This window comes from Durio zibethinus, chromosome 6 (assembly GCF_047325235.1).
Source record: "Durio zibethinus cultivar Kanyao isolate XHJ-2024 chromosome 6, ASM4732523v1, whole genome shotgun sequence".
In the NCBI taxonomy this organism is placed as follows: domain Eukaryota; kingdom Viridiplantae; phylum Streptophyta; class Magnoliopsida; order Malvales; family Malvaceae; genus Durio; species Durio zibethinus.
Window position 1 is genome coordinate 6,362,072 of NC_143167.1, and position 15,159 is coordinate 6,377,230.

At 32.4% G+C, this 15,159-nt stretch overlaps 2 protein-coding genes across 3 annotated transcripts; one reads left to right on the forward strand and one right to left on the reverse strand.

Annotated features, from left to right (window-relative positions):
* Positions 1-57: 57 nt before the first annotated feature.
* LOC111284273 (serine/threonine-protein kinase 12-like) lies at positions 58-4,039 on the forward strand. Its single transcript, XM_022872990.2, has 11 exons — positions 58-315; positions 439-564; positions 789-872; positions 999-1,090; positions 1,184-1,304; positions 1,898-1,977; positions 2,172-2,234; positions 2,543-2,634; positions 2,758-2,846; positions 3,302-3,414; positions 3,580-4,039. Exons 1-11 carry the CDS (start codon positions 58-60, stop codon positions 3,695-3,697), a joined length of 1,236 nt encoding a protein of 411 aa, XP_022728725.2. The 3' UTR covers positions 3,698-4,039.
* Positions 4,040-4,189: 150 nt separating this feature from the next.
* On the reverse strand, positions 4,190-12,384 carry LOC111285261 (molybdopterin biosynthesis protein CNX1-like). 2 transcript variants are annotated; one of them, XM_089761988.1, is made up of 13 exons: positions 12,108-12,384; positions 11,435-11,561; positions 10,578-10,705; positions 9,719-9,820; positions 9,567-9,650; positions 8,800-9,027; positions 8,430-8,620; positions 8,191-8,295; positions 7,696-8,010; positions 6,249-6,424; positions 6,032-6,138; positions 5,069-5,125; positions 4,190-4,552 (listed from the first exon to the last, which is right to left on the reverse strand). In XM_089761988.1, the coding sequence occupies exons 1-13, from the start codon at positions 12,258-12,260 to the stop codon at positions 4,334-4,336; spliced, it is 1,992 nt and encodes a 663-aa protein (XP_089618114.1). In that variant the 5' UTR covers positions 12,261-12,384; the 3' UTR covers positions 4,190-4,333. The 2 variants fall into 2 exon arrangements, with proteins under 2 accessions (XP_089618114.1, XP_022730336.2); XM_022874601.2 differs by having other exon boundaries at positions 6,249-6,406; positions 12,108-12,294.
* Positions 12,385-15,159: the final 2,775 nt, after the last annotated feature.

Consider the following 15,159-nt stretch of genomic DNA (forward strand, 5'->3'; position numbering starts at 1 on the left):
GCTTTTCACCCCTTTCTTTCACTCCAATCTTAAGGGTTATTGAGAGAAATTATAACAATGGGTCAGAGGCAGGGTGATTACAATGTTTCAGGTGGATTTGATATGCAATCGATTGGAAATTTTTTGAGTTTTGCATCCAGAGGCGACAGGGTTGGACTGAATCAGATGTTAAGGAATGGTATTTCTCCTGACGTGCAGGACTATGACAGGAGAACTGCTTTACATCTTGCCGCCAGTGAAGGCCATGCCCCCATCGTCGAGCTTCTTCTACATTATAAGGCCAATGTTAACCCCATTGACCGATGGAAGCGTACTGTAAGCACCGACTTCATCACCTTCCCTTTCCATTGCTTGCAATTCTCTCTTTTGATGGAAAGATAATGAAAAAAAAAATTGTGCATGTAATATTCAATTTTTTTTTTTTTTTTCATTTTGAAGCCTTTGACAGATGCAACACTTTATGGACATCGAGATATTTGCAGAATCCTAGAAGTAAATGGAGGCAAGGATATTGGTGACAAAGAACTCATCAATGATCAGCCAACAAATGATCAGGCACCAATGGTTAGATTTGTTGGAGTTTTTTTTCTATACTTTATCGGTGGAGTATTTACGTGATCATTTATCTTCAAGCTTAACATAGAGGCACGTTAAAGCTTCAAAATTAAAAACATAATCAACACTTAAAAACTTGTAACTCAAATGACTTAAAAACTTGTAACTCAAATGATTTAAATCATGTAATTTGTGTACTATTTTTGATATGTTGTTTATTGATTGCACTGTAGACAGTTCGAAATGAGAAAGATTCAAATGAAGTAATTGATATCTCGGAATTAGACACAGAACAGTCATCAATAATTGAGCAGCAGGTTACTTGAATATACCTTCAAGTTTTATTCATCACTTTGCCATACATTATTTTTGCAAATCTATAGTTTTCAGTGTTGAAATGTATGACGTAAGAACATGGGTTGAATAAATTTGGATTGTGGTAGGGTGTATTTGGTGAATCTGAAAAGGTGAAATGGCGAGGAACATGGGTTGTCAAAACAGTGATCAAAAGACAGATTCAGCACCCTGTGAAAATGTATATATATATATTTTTTCTGTTTTTTTTAGACAGATTCAACCAGTCTGAGATTATGTCTGAATAATTTCAGAAATTGCATTTTTTTTTCAGGATTTTGTCTTCCAAGGATAATATTCTCTTACAAGAACTTCGACATCCCAACATCTTACAGTTCCTTGGTTCAATTGTGCAAGGAGAAGAGATGATTTTGATTACAGAATATCTACCCAAAGTATGTGTGTGTCTACATATATATATATTCTTTTATTTTTACATGAATTTTCCATGCACTATTTTATTAATAATGATTTTAAAAATTGATAAATGCTTCACTACTTAGAAGCCTCAATCATAAATTTCAGTTGTGATTCTAATCTATGATCCAAGAATGATATGCTACAGGGATATATAATAGAGAAGTTTTTAAATTTTAGGAGACTCCAAAAATAACAAGAAAGGTGCATGCTCCTTTCAAAAAATAATAAAAAAAAATTGTTAGTGAATTGATTCTCCGCATATATTATATTTATTTATATGTTATAGTATTTGACTTTAAAATTTAGTTTAATTAATTTATATAAAATAACATCAAATAAATTTAAAATTCAATCGTTTTAACGTTTACAATCTTATTTTTTATTTTCAAATTAATATTTTTTTTGTAAAAAAAAATATTATTGTAATTATTCAAATGCAATACCACACAATAAATATAAGATAAGACAAATTAGCATTGTTCTACAAAAGATAAAAGTGCATTTTCAATCAAACTTTGTAAATTCTTCTTCTTCTCTCACATTATACTACTTTATGGTGGCGACTTAGGATAACTTGGATCTTATACTGAGGAAGAAAGTTCGGCTTGACTTTCCTACTGCTTTGCGCTATGCACTTGATATTGCTAGGTAAATACTTTTTTTTTTTTTTTTTAAAGATATAGATGCTAAAGAAATGATGGAATATATCTCAAAGGAAAAGATAGGTGCAAATATGAGTATCTCTTGATTTGTCAACATAGTAATTCAAAAACATTGATTTTTTTTTTTTTTTTTTTTTTTTTTTGCAATGGCTTGATTTAATTTCTTAAAATGTTTGATAGGGGAATGAATTATCTTCACGGGCACAAGCCAAATCCAATAGTGCACAACAATTTGGATCCGAGGCAAGTTTATCCCAACTTGAAAAAGAAAAATTTGTAAAAAAAATTATATTAGTTCAGTTGATAAGAAATAGTTTTTTTTTTTTTTTTCAATTTGGATTTGATATTTGTACGAAAATTTCGAAAATAAAATTTTAAATGTATGAAATTAATACAAGAGTTTGTTTTTAAAATCATTTGAAAAAGAGATTAAACACAGATAAAATTTAAAAAATGTCGGATGGGATAACATTTTCCTAGATCGTTAAATTATTATTACAAGGATTATAGACTGGTAATTAGATTTTTTCCATTTTTTTTTTTGTATGTAGGAATTTATTTCAAGATGAAAGTGGGCACTTAAAAATTGGGGAGTACTGGGTTCAAATGCTGTATGAACAAATTCAACCAAATCAAGAAAATTGTACGGACAATCCTTCCATTCCCTCAACTTTACATGTTTTAATTTCGTCGGTTGATAATAATATCAGTACTACATGTAATAATCTAATTAAAATTTGTTTTTTTTTTTTTAATCTTTTCACAGGTCAAATAAATGAAAATTCTAGGATGCCAAACATCCTTCCCAATGATACCATGAAAGATGTACGTGCGTTTGGGTTCATATTTTATCAGGTTTGTTCCTTAAGACCTTAAAGTATATACATACATATGATATACTTGTTTATGTCAAAGATTGTCTGTTCGAAAAATTTTAATTTATTCCGTCTTAAATTATTTGTTTTTTTTTTTCCTTTTAATGAAATTTAAACAAAAATTGACTTTAGTTTATATAATAGTAAAATTTATTTATTTATTTATAAAAATAAATATCCATGATTTTTAATATCAAAAAATAAAAAAATCATGAAAACTAAGTTTAAAATATAAAAAATTAGAGTTTTAGGACATAAAAAAATAAAAAAAAAAGAAAATGGGAGGAAAAAAAAGGAAATAATTAGAATTTAAACCAATATATATGAATTTTATAAGGATTATAATTTCTAGTTTGAGATCAAGAAAACAAAAAATTCTTTTCATGATTAATTTTTAGAACAAGTTTTGATCTTTGAAATATAATTGTGCCACAGATGTTAGAAGGAAGACATGTCCTAAACGACATGAACTTTGACTACATACATTTAAATTCAGTTGATGTGGATATTAAGTTTCCAATAAGCCGATGCCCTAAACGAATTCAACAGTAAGTAAAAAAAAAAAAAATGATGCTTCTTAACTATTTCAAGTTTCAATTTAACAGTAATTATATTCTTCTTTTTTTTCATTCTTTTGCAAAAGGGTATTAAATTATTAATTTTTATTCATTTATTTATTCTTGATTAGTAATATCTGGTGTTGCAAATTTTAGGCTTATACAGCAATGCACAAGTAATGATCCTTCCAAAAATCTACCTTTTTTTTCTATCATTGGAATTTTAGAAGAAGCTTCCATTGGTATGGGAAGGGTGTGTATGGGACAATGTTGAATTATTGCTTCAACAATAACAGCTGTCGCTTAAATCTTATGGTGTGTATGTTGTCGATGTTTTATTATGTGGTAATTTTGTACAAGCCAACTTATTTATTTTTAATTATTATTTAAAAATTTTTGTGCTTTTTTAAATACATCATTTTTATACAATAAAATTTTTAAATTTCACAAATTGAATTAAGATATTCTACAAACCAAATTAAAAGATTATGAAAAATAAACTTTACTAAAATTATTGGATCCACTCGTAAACCACATCGATGAGACACCACACACCCTAATGAAGGCCTTAGTCAAAATGTGCAGAACAATCAATCATTTCTTGTTTATTTATGGGAATCGCTTAATTGATAAATTTGATTTTTCTAGCTAAGATGTTAATGAAGATATTGTAACCCTCTCAAAAGATTATGTTAAATTACATAGAAATCACTAGAATCTTTAGAAAACTATGGGATTGATAGGATTGAGGAGCTCCTCCTTTGGGTTAGAAAATCACAAGGGTTTTTATTATTTTTTCTATTTTTTCTGAAAAAATAATTATAAAACTTAGAAGATTGTTTATGTATATAAAGTTGATTGTTTTCTTCACCTGAAAAAAAAAAAAAAAAAAAAGAAAGAAAAAGACAATTTAATGAGAACAAGAGCAAGTGGGTTCCATGGTAGCAGCAGAGGCCAACTTATGGCTGCGCTCCCAAGTATCCACAGGGGTAGCTTGTTCATGAGGGGCATGCCTGGGGTGTTTCTCCCTTTTGTCACCCTTTATCTGCTTTAATGCATGCTTAAGGGCTGGCAACAAAGCCTCCATGCATTCCGCGACTGCATTTGGATTCCCGGGCATGTTGATGATCTAGATACATGATAGCATTAGAAACACGTATCGTACAAGAATAGTACAGATAATAATTCCTAGTTTCACATAATATGGCTTGATTTTTTAGTTTCTCCCTACGCACACACGATGGAATTGCAAATTCCCAATAGAGAATTAACCACGTCGGAGGAAAGCATATCAAAATGCCAATCATCTCTATCACCTAAAGCGAAACCACCCTTATAATCGAGTAAATTAAATTCATAGAGCTAAACAAAAATTTCAACTATAACAAAGCCCTAACATACATCTTTGGACCCTTTATGCTCTACCCTTGCATCTTAAGTTTAAGATAATCAACAAGTTACACAAGCATGGCACACCCAACACTCACACAAGTCCCGAGCAACATAGCCCAGTCCTACTAAGTGATAATTCAGAAAAACAGTTATCAAACCAACATACGTGAAGTGTAAATATAAATTTTGTGGGACAGAGCAAAATAAAATATGTATTCAACTGCAAAGATAACAAATATAACATAATTCTTACCAATGTTGACCCTCTTATTCCAGCTGCTGAGCGTGAGAGCATAGCAAATGGTGTTACCTATTTACGTTAAGAAAATGGGTTAGAAATGCTTATAATCATTAATCTATAAAAGAAGTCAGTTTACCGGTGACATTCTCATAAGACTACACAAAAAATGTTGTATGACATTGTGTGTAATGTATTTATGTAGAAAAACATATAGATATATGCAATTATACGCATCCTCAACATGAAATTTTGATTAAATCAACCACATTCCGCATTCGATGGGAAAAAATAGCAGCTCACCCTCATAAGGGTTTTTTTTGGTTAATTTTTTCGAACATACCCAAGAAACTGAAGATTTGACGATAAGCGGATAATTGCAAAGACAATCTGCATTCTCTCATTATATGTAACAAACAAATAAAAATATGGTATGCATATTAAGCCTTTCATGAAGCCTATAAGACATACACCATAATCAATTCATTAGGATACCAGGCAACAAATCACATGTGGAATTACGAATCTCTTGTGAAATAAACAAAGCCATGACCAGAAAGTTGACAAGTTATCATAAGATATTGTAGGGGCAATCCAATATCAGCAAATGTTGTGGGATTTATTTTTTTTAATCAGATTGATTTGCTTGATTCAATGTGTATATATTTTCTGATCTGAAATCGGTATGTCAATTTCAATCTTTCAGCAAGATCTACCAAATATTCTCATGAATGAGCTGGTTTAGCTTTGATTGAATTGGTATAGACTGCACTTTAAGCTGAGCTGGGCTGGGGAAAGCATAAAATGTTGCTAATATTAGAGATAGACCCGGCCCAGCCAATGGACAGCTCTACTTGCAAGACCAAGTCATTATAAAATAAAGTCAACAGGCAAAACCATCTCTCATAAAAATAATTATATAGAAGAAAAAATTAAAAGAGTTCTAAAGTAATTTTGTGCTATAAGTTAGTTTAGTACCTTTAAACTCTCTTGCATCATGACATACAGAAGACCAGGTGTTTCTTTTTCAATCAACTCTTTTGTTGCTTCAGGGGTCACATCTCTTGGGGTGAAGCCAGTGCCACCTTAATGAAGAGAATACAATTTTGAGAGAGGTGTGAAAATAAATAGAACCCAAAAGGAAATGTCTATATCCAACCAAGAAAAAGGAGGCTGGCAAGGACAAGAAACCCACCAAGTGTGAGAATAAGATCCATTTTGTCGATATCACTCCATCTCTGCAAAACTTCCTTGATCTTTCCCACATCATCTGAAACCACACCTGTTGCAACTACCTTCACTCCTCCTAACTTTTCCGATGAGGTATTTACAACGGATACTGCCCTAGGTCCACTGCAATTCATAATCATTCTACAAATTTTTAGACAAAGTATGGGTGAATAAATATTAAGGATATGGGATAGGGAGGGAAGAAAAATCTTCTAGAAGATAACAAATACCCTATTTAGAAATCAGGCCCAGTGATAAAGCATAAAAGGATGGAAGTGGGCAGTGGGAGCAACTACTTATTTACTTCAACTTCAACCAAGTTACTTGCAATAATTGTTAAGAATCAGGTAATTACATATAGATGATGGGCCAAGTTGCAAATATAGACAACCTGCAATTGCTGCATTTTGAAGGTTTCTGGTCTGAGATCAATAGATAAAACCATTAAAGGGAAGAGTGAAAAGTGCTAAGACATTGATGATTAGCTTAAGGTCAAATTTGTGAAATGCACCCAAGAAAAAGATAGAAGAAAATTAGAGAAGACAGTAACTGAAAAACTAAGACTCCAAATGCAAAATGTACTATTGCCGTTTCCAAATGTTGTTGCAAAGCATTCAGTCTTCCCAAGTCTCACTTAGTCATGGGACAATATCAACTTTGCTTGTTTTCTTTAGCATCAAATATGTGACCTTTATGAAACAATTATTCAAAGGTGTATCTAAATGCGTTTAAACTGGGAGCCTGATTAATCTATTCCATTTTGAAGGCCATTGTTAGAAAAGAAAAGTCACAAGATAAACTTAGCCAGGGATGTACATGATCAATACAAGACAAACATTTGGCTCTATATGATAGCAGAGCTTTCACGTATTTCATACATAACTTGAATACAGTGGAACATTGACTCAGCTTGATCACTTTAGCATCCATAAAGTAACCATTTTGAAAATGTGTGTATCTGGATGCTTTCAGTTGAACAATAAACCTTCTTAATCTCACACTTCAGAATACAGGGATTGCAGGGGTAGAAGGATTAGTTGTTGAAGAATCAGTGGATGACTTGAGGTTAACGGTGACATGACCTCAAAGTATATAAATAAGGAAGAATATTAGAAACACAAATCACAAATGCAAGCGGTCATAGCCCTAGCACATTTAATTTCAAACAGATGGCGTTTAAGTGAACAACAAATTCCAACGAGCAAAAGATCCATAATCAAATTTTAAAAAAATTATATGAAAATGATCCTCATTCAAGTTTTCTATGTCAATGGTGGTATCAGTTGGAATCTGGTTTTCAATTGAAAAAAGAAGGAATCTCTTAAGACTTTTCACATTCCTCTATAGGAAACTCATGAGGAACTTAACCCCAGAAATATTCAATATTTGAAAAACAATATGAAACATCATACCTTCGATCAGGCCCTGCACCTGATGCAACAGTATCACTCACTGTCAGAACACCTACTTTGAACTGAACATCCTGAGATCCATCTACCATCAGTTCATTCAACGCACTTTTATGTAGTGTAGTACTTGTACTTGAAGCTGAAGACAAAGCAGCCTTGCTCAATGCAGTACCACCTAAATTGGAAATTACAATGGCTGAGACAGAACTTCCAGCAGAAATAACTTTCCCTGTTGCCGGAAACTCCAGCAAAGCATTAGCTGATTTCATACTCAGAAGCCGACTGCTCATTTGATGGCCAGTGCTCTCAGCAACAAATCTAAAATTGAAAAGAAACAATGTTGCCTCTTAACACAATTATAATCGTGCTCAAAGTAGAATAAAATACCAAAAAACATGATACTTATAAAGTAATTAGGTCCAAGAAGGATCTAACTGAACAACAAATCCAAAAAGTGAAGAGACCAGTGATCCAAGAAAACTATAACCCTAAATTTACCCCGGATTGCCTGATCCATCATTAACTTCCCATCTGATAGTGGCACGATGAAATTCTGGCCGGCTTGTATCTGTCTTTATTGGTTGTTGAAGTCGAACTTGCACTCTATACGACAGACAGAAGGAAAACAGGACAGTCGCAAATGAACTCTCTTACACTAAATTTAATTTTGACAAATAGAAAAACAGAAACATAAACAGGCAACAGAAATAGAACAATTTACTGGAAGTCTCAGCAACCTCAAAAGATGTGGATTTGTCCATCCTGCTAGGTGGCGTATGGTAGGGACCACAAAGAGATGGAAACAAACTAGACAGCTAACTGGATTTCCAGGTAAACCAAACGCAAGAACTTTGTTCATTGGTGCATTCTTTGCCCCGTTTAAATATATCTCTGCAAATGTCAATGGTTTCCCCGGTTTCATGCAAACCTGTTGAGGAAATCAATTCAAACAAAGTTAACATAGATGTCTTATGTCTACTTGATGATGCTCAGGATATCATATAAAAATTTAAAGCTCAAAGACACAGTTAGGAACATAGAATTGAAAATTTTGGCCTAATTATACAAAAGCAAATTTTCTCACAAAGAAATCTATATGGATAGGACCTTGTTGAAGTGCACTGTCCCTTTCTTTTCAAGAAGTGGCTTCACAAAATCCTTATCTCCCATGGAAACACCCCCAGAGGTCAGAAGAATATTAATCCCTGAAGAAAATGCACTATCCAAGACCCTCTCAAGTTCTTCAGTGTCATCTCCAACAATACCAAGGTCAAGCGTTGTGCATTGTTGCTGTGTTGCAGCAGCCAATAACATAGCACGGTTGGAATCCCTAATCTGCACAAGACATCAGGCAACCTCAACGGAAATTCACAAAAAAAGGAGGTCAAAAAAGGGGGTAACAGGAAGAGATTTAGGGAGCAACAAAGACAGAATGATTGTTATCTCTCCTAGATTCTGTAAACCATGTAAAGTCATTTTTATCAAATAACGACTAATCTTAAGATAACTGCAGATTAAGTGTGACAACTAGCATATTCAAGCCTTGAAGGCTTATTTTTCGGGTGCCTTACTAGCATACCATGTGCACTTATGTATGGTCTCACTATCACCCAATATTTCAATATCCTCAAACTCTCCAACCCTTTGCACCAAGAAAAAAATTTATAAATTATTAATCCAATCATACTAGCCTCCTTCAGATTCAGTTTTCTTTTCTTCTTTCTTTCCCCCTTTTGGGGCAGAGGTACTTGGAGAAGACCATGCAACCTTCAAGCCTAAATTGTTTTGAGAATTTAAACTTATGCAAATTTTGATTTCAGAAGCTGAATAATCCACACTATGAACATTGAACTTCTCAGATAGTCGCATGATACCTGGCCACGACTTAGGGAACCCGTTGTTGGCTCTACAAGTTCATCTCCAGTAGAAAGTACAGCAATGGTTGGTGTAGGTTGCACCTGCAAATCAGCCATATCCTTAAGATAATGCAAAGTCATCAAAACCAAAATAGTGGGCAATATGGTACCTTCACCATTGTAACGCCCACTGTAGCAAGTAGTCCCACTTCTGAAGCACCTATTCTTTCTCCAGATTTTAAAACTACTGCATCTTTCTGAATGTCACATCCCTGCAAAACAGATGCTTGTTAGAGCTTTTGAAATAAAAAGAAAGCATGCCAATGTGAAGCTATCTCAGATCCAGTTCATTCATTATAAAGAAAATGTTAGAAACTACACACGACCAGACATCGTAGTCAAGTGCACTTGTTCTGCTTCTTCTCCATTTTTATTTCACTACAGATAAACAAGGCAGGTTCGCTTATACAGAAAGTGAGAAGCCAGAGAAGTCTAACTTCATTCCTATTCTCCACCAAGCGAAGAGACCATAAAGTTTTACAAAGGCTGCTAGCATGTTAAAATAGGGCTCTCAGTTTCAAAATTAAGATTCAAAATTTTGAACAACAAATACAGCCTTAAATTACTTCTAACTAAACAGAAAGCTTACTTAAGACCTTTGGGCCAAAACCACAAACCTAAGTAGGGCAGATCTGGAATTTGCAAACCACTACACACGTACGTACACATTCAGAGAACTCAAGTAGGTGCACTTTTCCAACTCAGACCTTGGGCAATAGAACCAATTTTCTCATGATCCTTTTAAATAGTTTGAGAGTGCTGTAACTAAATATTGACTGCAAACATATTACTTCAATCTTCAGAATCATTGACTCAGTTGTTCTAGTTAGGACTTTGAGGAAGTAGCAAAACAGCCAAAATTTATCATAGAGAAGAGGGATGATTTGAAGCAGAAAATGGAAAAGGGTGGACAAGGCAGTGAAGAGAAGACGAAAGTAGATGAAGAGAGAGGAATCAATGATGTCATACCACTGGACGAATATCAACACCTTTGCTAGTTTGCACCAATATCCTTACACGCTTTGATTCAGAAGGAGCTTTAACCTGTTCAGTGTCCTCAACTTGGACAACTGCATCAGCACCATCTGGTATTGGTCCTAAGGGGCAAAAAAAGTGCACAAAGGAGAAAATTTTGAGAAATAGGAAAGTTTAGAACGACATGCTGAAATTAGTTAAGTATTAATAGCACGATTTAAACATATTTGAAACTCAAAGACACCATATGGTGCCCTAAAGGAAGAAGAAGAAGCCCCCTTTTTAACTTAATTATTGCCAATCTCATTTTTGGAAATGTATGATCACACTTAAGATTATGTTTCTGACACCTTGCTCATTTAGCAAAAGACAACAACACTTGACTGGCCATTCAAGAAGCAATGTTATGCTAAGACATATTTATCTATTGTTAATGAATAATATGCACCATCAAGAAATGAAGATTAATTCAAGATGAATGACATATATAGGTTATCCACAAATATCCTAGACGCATGTTTCTTTTTCATCTGCTTACATTGGCTAATTTTGCAGGCCTGAATTTGTTTTTCAATTTAAAGAAACTTATTTCAGCTGCTAGCTTGCACATTCACAAAGCTCATTCACTTTGGATAAACAAACCTCTATAGTCAAGCAATTATAGAGCTAAGTTATTTAAATTTATTCAAAAAGAATTTGACAGACCAATCCATGATCTTAATGAAAGTGATTAAAGGCCACATTACAAAACATGCCCTAAATTATTGCACATGGAATGGCAATTGTCCTCAAAACTGAAAAAGATAACAGGACCATTTATGTCCAGATAATAACAGGAAGAATGGATTAACCTCCAGTTGTCACATATGCCACAGTTCCAGGAGTCACTGTAACACCAACCCCATCATTTCCAGCTCTTGATTCTGTTATTACAGGATACTCACCAGGGCCATCCGAAGCAACCACTGCATAACCATCCTGCAAGGCATTACATATATGCCACGGAAGTCTCAGTATATTCATAATTCACATTACAAATCTATCCAACTATGAGATATATATCTCTGTATTCTTCTCTAAACTAGGTTCTTAAAACCAAGGGTGGATGCTTTGTTACAGAAGTATAACCTCATCCAGCATTCCTAACATCCCCTTTTTATCCACTACCTACCCTGCCAAGGAAATTTTATCCTAAATCCAAATGAAAAAAACAAAATGCAAAGACATTTATATAAGAAGCAAAGAAATTGCAAGGAAAACCCAAGATGATAATCCTGCCGCTTTTATGTTAAAAAACCATAACACCCAATTGCTTGTTAGAAAACTTTGACTCGAAAAGTCAATCTTTTGCCCTTCAAATAAAAAATTAACCAATACCCAAGTGCCTATTCAATCTAGACAACTGAAAATACCAGTCAAAGCATAATAAAACAACATATTTAATCTTTTCAAAATTGTTTTTTTTTTTAAGATAAATTTTAATAAGAAAGAAGAAACAAAGAAAAGCTTGGATTTTGAGGGAACCTTGATTGAAGCTGGATAAGGAGGCAGAGGGTCAGGAGCAAGGATATCTTGAGCCAAAACTTTTCCGAGAGCTTGGTTAAGTGGAACGGTGACAGGTGGCAGCTTCCGGGCCACGCTGAGCACAATTTGAAGAGCTTCGTCGGCTGAGATCATCTTCTGGTTGGTGCTACCGCAGTGATGCTGCCGCTCTCCGCCATTTCCAACGTTTTTATAGTAAAGCCTAAAAGTCAAAGGGCAGCGAGACGGCCAGATTTGAGACGGGTTGTTTGGACACGGGCGCAAGGCTGGACTACGTATATACTCGTTAATCGTAACCAAACAGCGATTCCAATTACATGTGTATATAATTTAATTTTCTTTTTGTAACTTTTTTTTTCTTTCATTTAATTTTAATTTTTTAAATTAAAATCTTCAAACTCTTTGATTGATTGGTTGTTACTTTCTTAGGATCAGGAGCAATAGATTAATTCCATCAGTTCAACTTAATCTTGAAAAACAAAAAAATCGAATTAATCAAATTTAAAAAAAAAAATCAACCAATTTATTTATATTAACAAAAACTAAATCTAACCCACTATTATTTTTATCTTCGATGCCTAAAACGATGACATGCAGCAATTTTTTTTAAATTTCGACATAATTTTTCTCAATTTTTGCTCTTTCTATTTTACTTCATGTTAACAACTCTCAAGGAATTCTTTTAAAAAATAGAACATTAATGGGTATTCTCAACCTTTTTGTTATAAAAAAAAATTATTTTGTTTTGAGAGGAATTTTAATGGGTGTTTTTCTAATTATTCTACCTCGTTCTTCTTAACGTCCTTACCATCAATTAAACCTTTTAGTTTTTCAAGTTCCTTAAATACTAGAAATGACTCACATTTGGTTGTTAAATTTTTTCAAAAAAAAAACAAAACACCACGACGATTTTAATCGATTAAATCTCCGATTCCCTTTTACAAGCCTTAATCAAGCATTTATAGCCTCAATTCATGGTTATTGAATTCTCCCAAATTTTCAATAAAATCAAGTAGCTAACCACACAAATGTTGTTGATATCATTGTGATCCATCTCCTGTAATCTAAGGTTAAAAAAAAAATTTTTTAAATCTTATTCTTTTTCTTTAATACCCAAACCATAGTCTTTATCTTAGATTTATCATTTAAAAATTTTTAATGTTATGAGGTATTATTATTCTAAATTTTCAAATAGCATATTTAGGTGTTGTCATATTTTACTTTTCTTTCGTTCAAACACAATAGTATTGGAGCATAATTTAAACTTCAAAGCAAATAATTTGACTTCTTTTAATTTCAAAACTTTCTTCATTTGTATTTGATGCAGGTGAGTTGCAAGGAATTGGAATTAAGACCTTCATTTGCTTTTATAAGTTTTAAACAAATCTTAATCATTGTTCTGGCAAATGCACTTCCAAACCTTACATGTTTCTCTATTTATATTGCTTTTTCTCCCTTTTTGAAAGTTGAAATGAAAAGCTCATTTGCTCCTTTTGATAGCTTAACCTAAAAAAGCTTTGTTCATATAATTTTATCTTTCACTTTTCCTATATATATATTTGATATTTCGAAATAATAACTCTCTTGAAATATCTATCCCTACCTATATGTATATGATCATATATGTATACGTATATGATCAATAAACGATGACAATATATATTTGCAAATGTTTTAATACATGGATTAATGATATGTTTATTATAATTATTAGTAATCATATATATATATATATATATATATGTGTGTGTGTGTGTGGAATTCGTTAGTGTGTTGGGAGTAAGCAATTTGATAGTAATTAGTACAATAAGATCATGATATTAGGAGTATGGATTTTGACCTATATATCCAAGTGAGATCAAAAACAACATAAGTATTTTTATTCTACCTTAATGCAAGATCTATTAAAAGTTTGTGAAAAATTTGATCACAAAAAAGAAAAATATATTATCAAATTGCAATGAGAATCTACTTAGTTTTTATACCATTATTTGTCATCAATTTCTAACAATAATTATGTAATAATTTATTTAATAAAATTTATGTTATAAGCCACCAATATCATATATATCATTCTTAAAAAAATATAAATAAAATATTTTATATATTTTATAATATATTTAAAAATTTAATTAATTTACTCGATTTGATTATTTATTTTAAAAATAAAAAATAAATTAAATTGATCTATTAAATCATTTTATTTAATATATTATTATCAAAATCGAATCTATTTTTTATCAAATTCAATTAGTTTTTTTTTTTTTTGTCATTTTAAAATAAAAAACTACAAACTAATTAAAAAAAAAGTAACAAAAAAAAATCAACCAAACTTGGAGGAAAAAACAATCAAACCGACGTTAAACTTTCGAATAAAATGTCAAAGAGACCAGGAAATGATTGGCCTTAGCGATTCCTCACTCCGTGTTCATAGCTAACCAAGAGTGAGCTTATTCAAGCGGATAAGGTAACGACAGACAAGGTGACAACAGTAGTTACTTGTGTAGCAGCAAGAACGAACACCCCTCAAAGACAAGCACCGTCTTCTCTTCATCCTAAAAACATCTACAGAGCTAAGCCCGAAAGACACAGAACTCTAATTGCGAAGTTCATTCTTGATTAGTTATGAGCGGAGGGAGAGAACGATGCAATTGCCCTGACCAAGTCTCATCTACTACTCAAAAGGGCTTCATATTCTGGGAGTTCCTTCTACTTTACTAGCCTATTCATATTTTTTTTTTGATTACCAACCCTTTATAAGTATTGTCTTACAAATTTAGATTAGGCTTTAAAAAAAATTACACAGTAACTAAAAAATTCCTTTTGTAGCAAATCAGTTATAGAAATAATCAAAAGGCTTAATACAAAAGCACAAAAAGAAATAATAATAATTTGGTCAAAAGTATCTATCATTATAACCATAATGATCGGTCATACTATCACTATCCATAATGAAAAAGAGTATTTACCTATTTATATAATGGATCGTATACTATGACATAAATTGAGAGAATTTATATCTATTATAAATTTT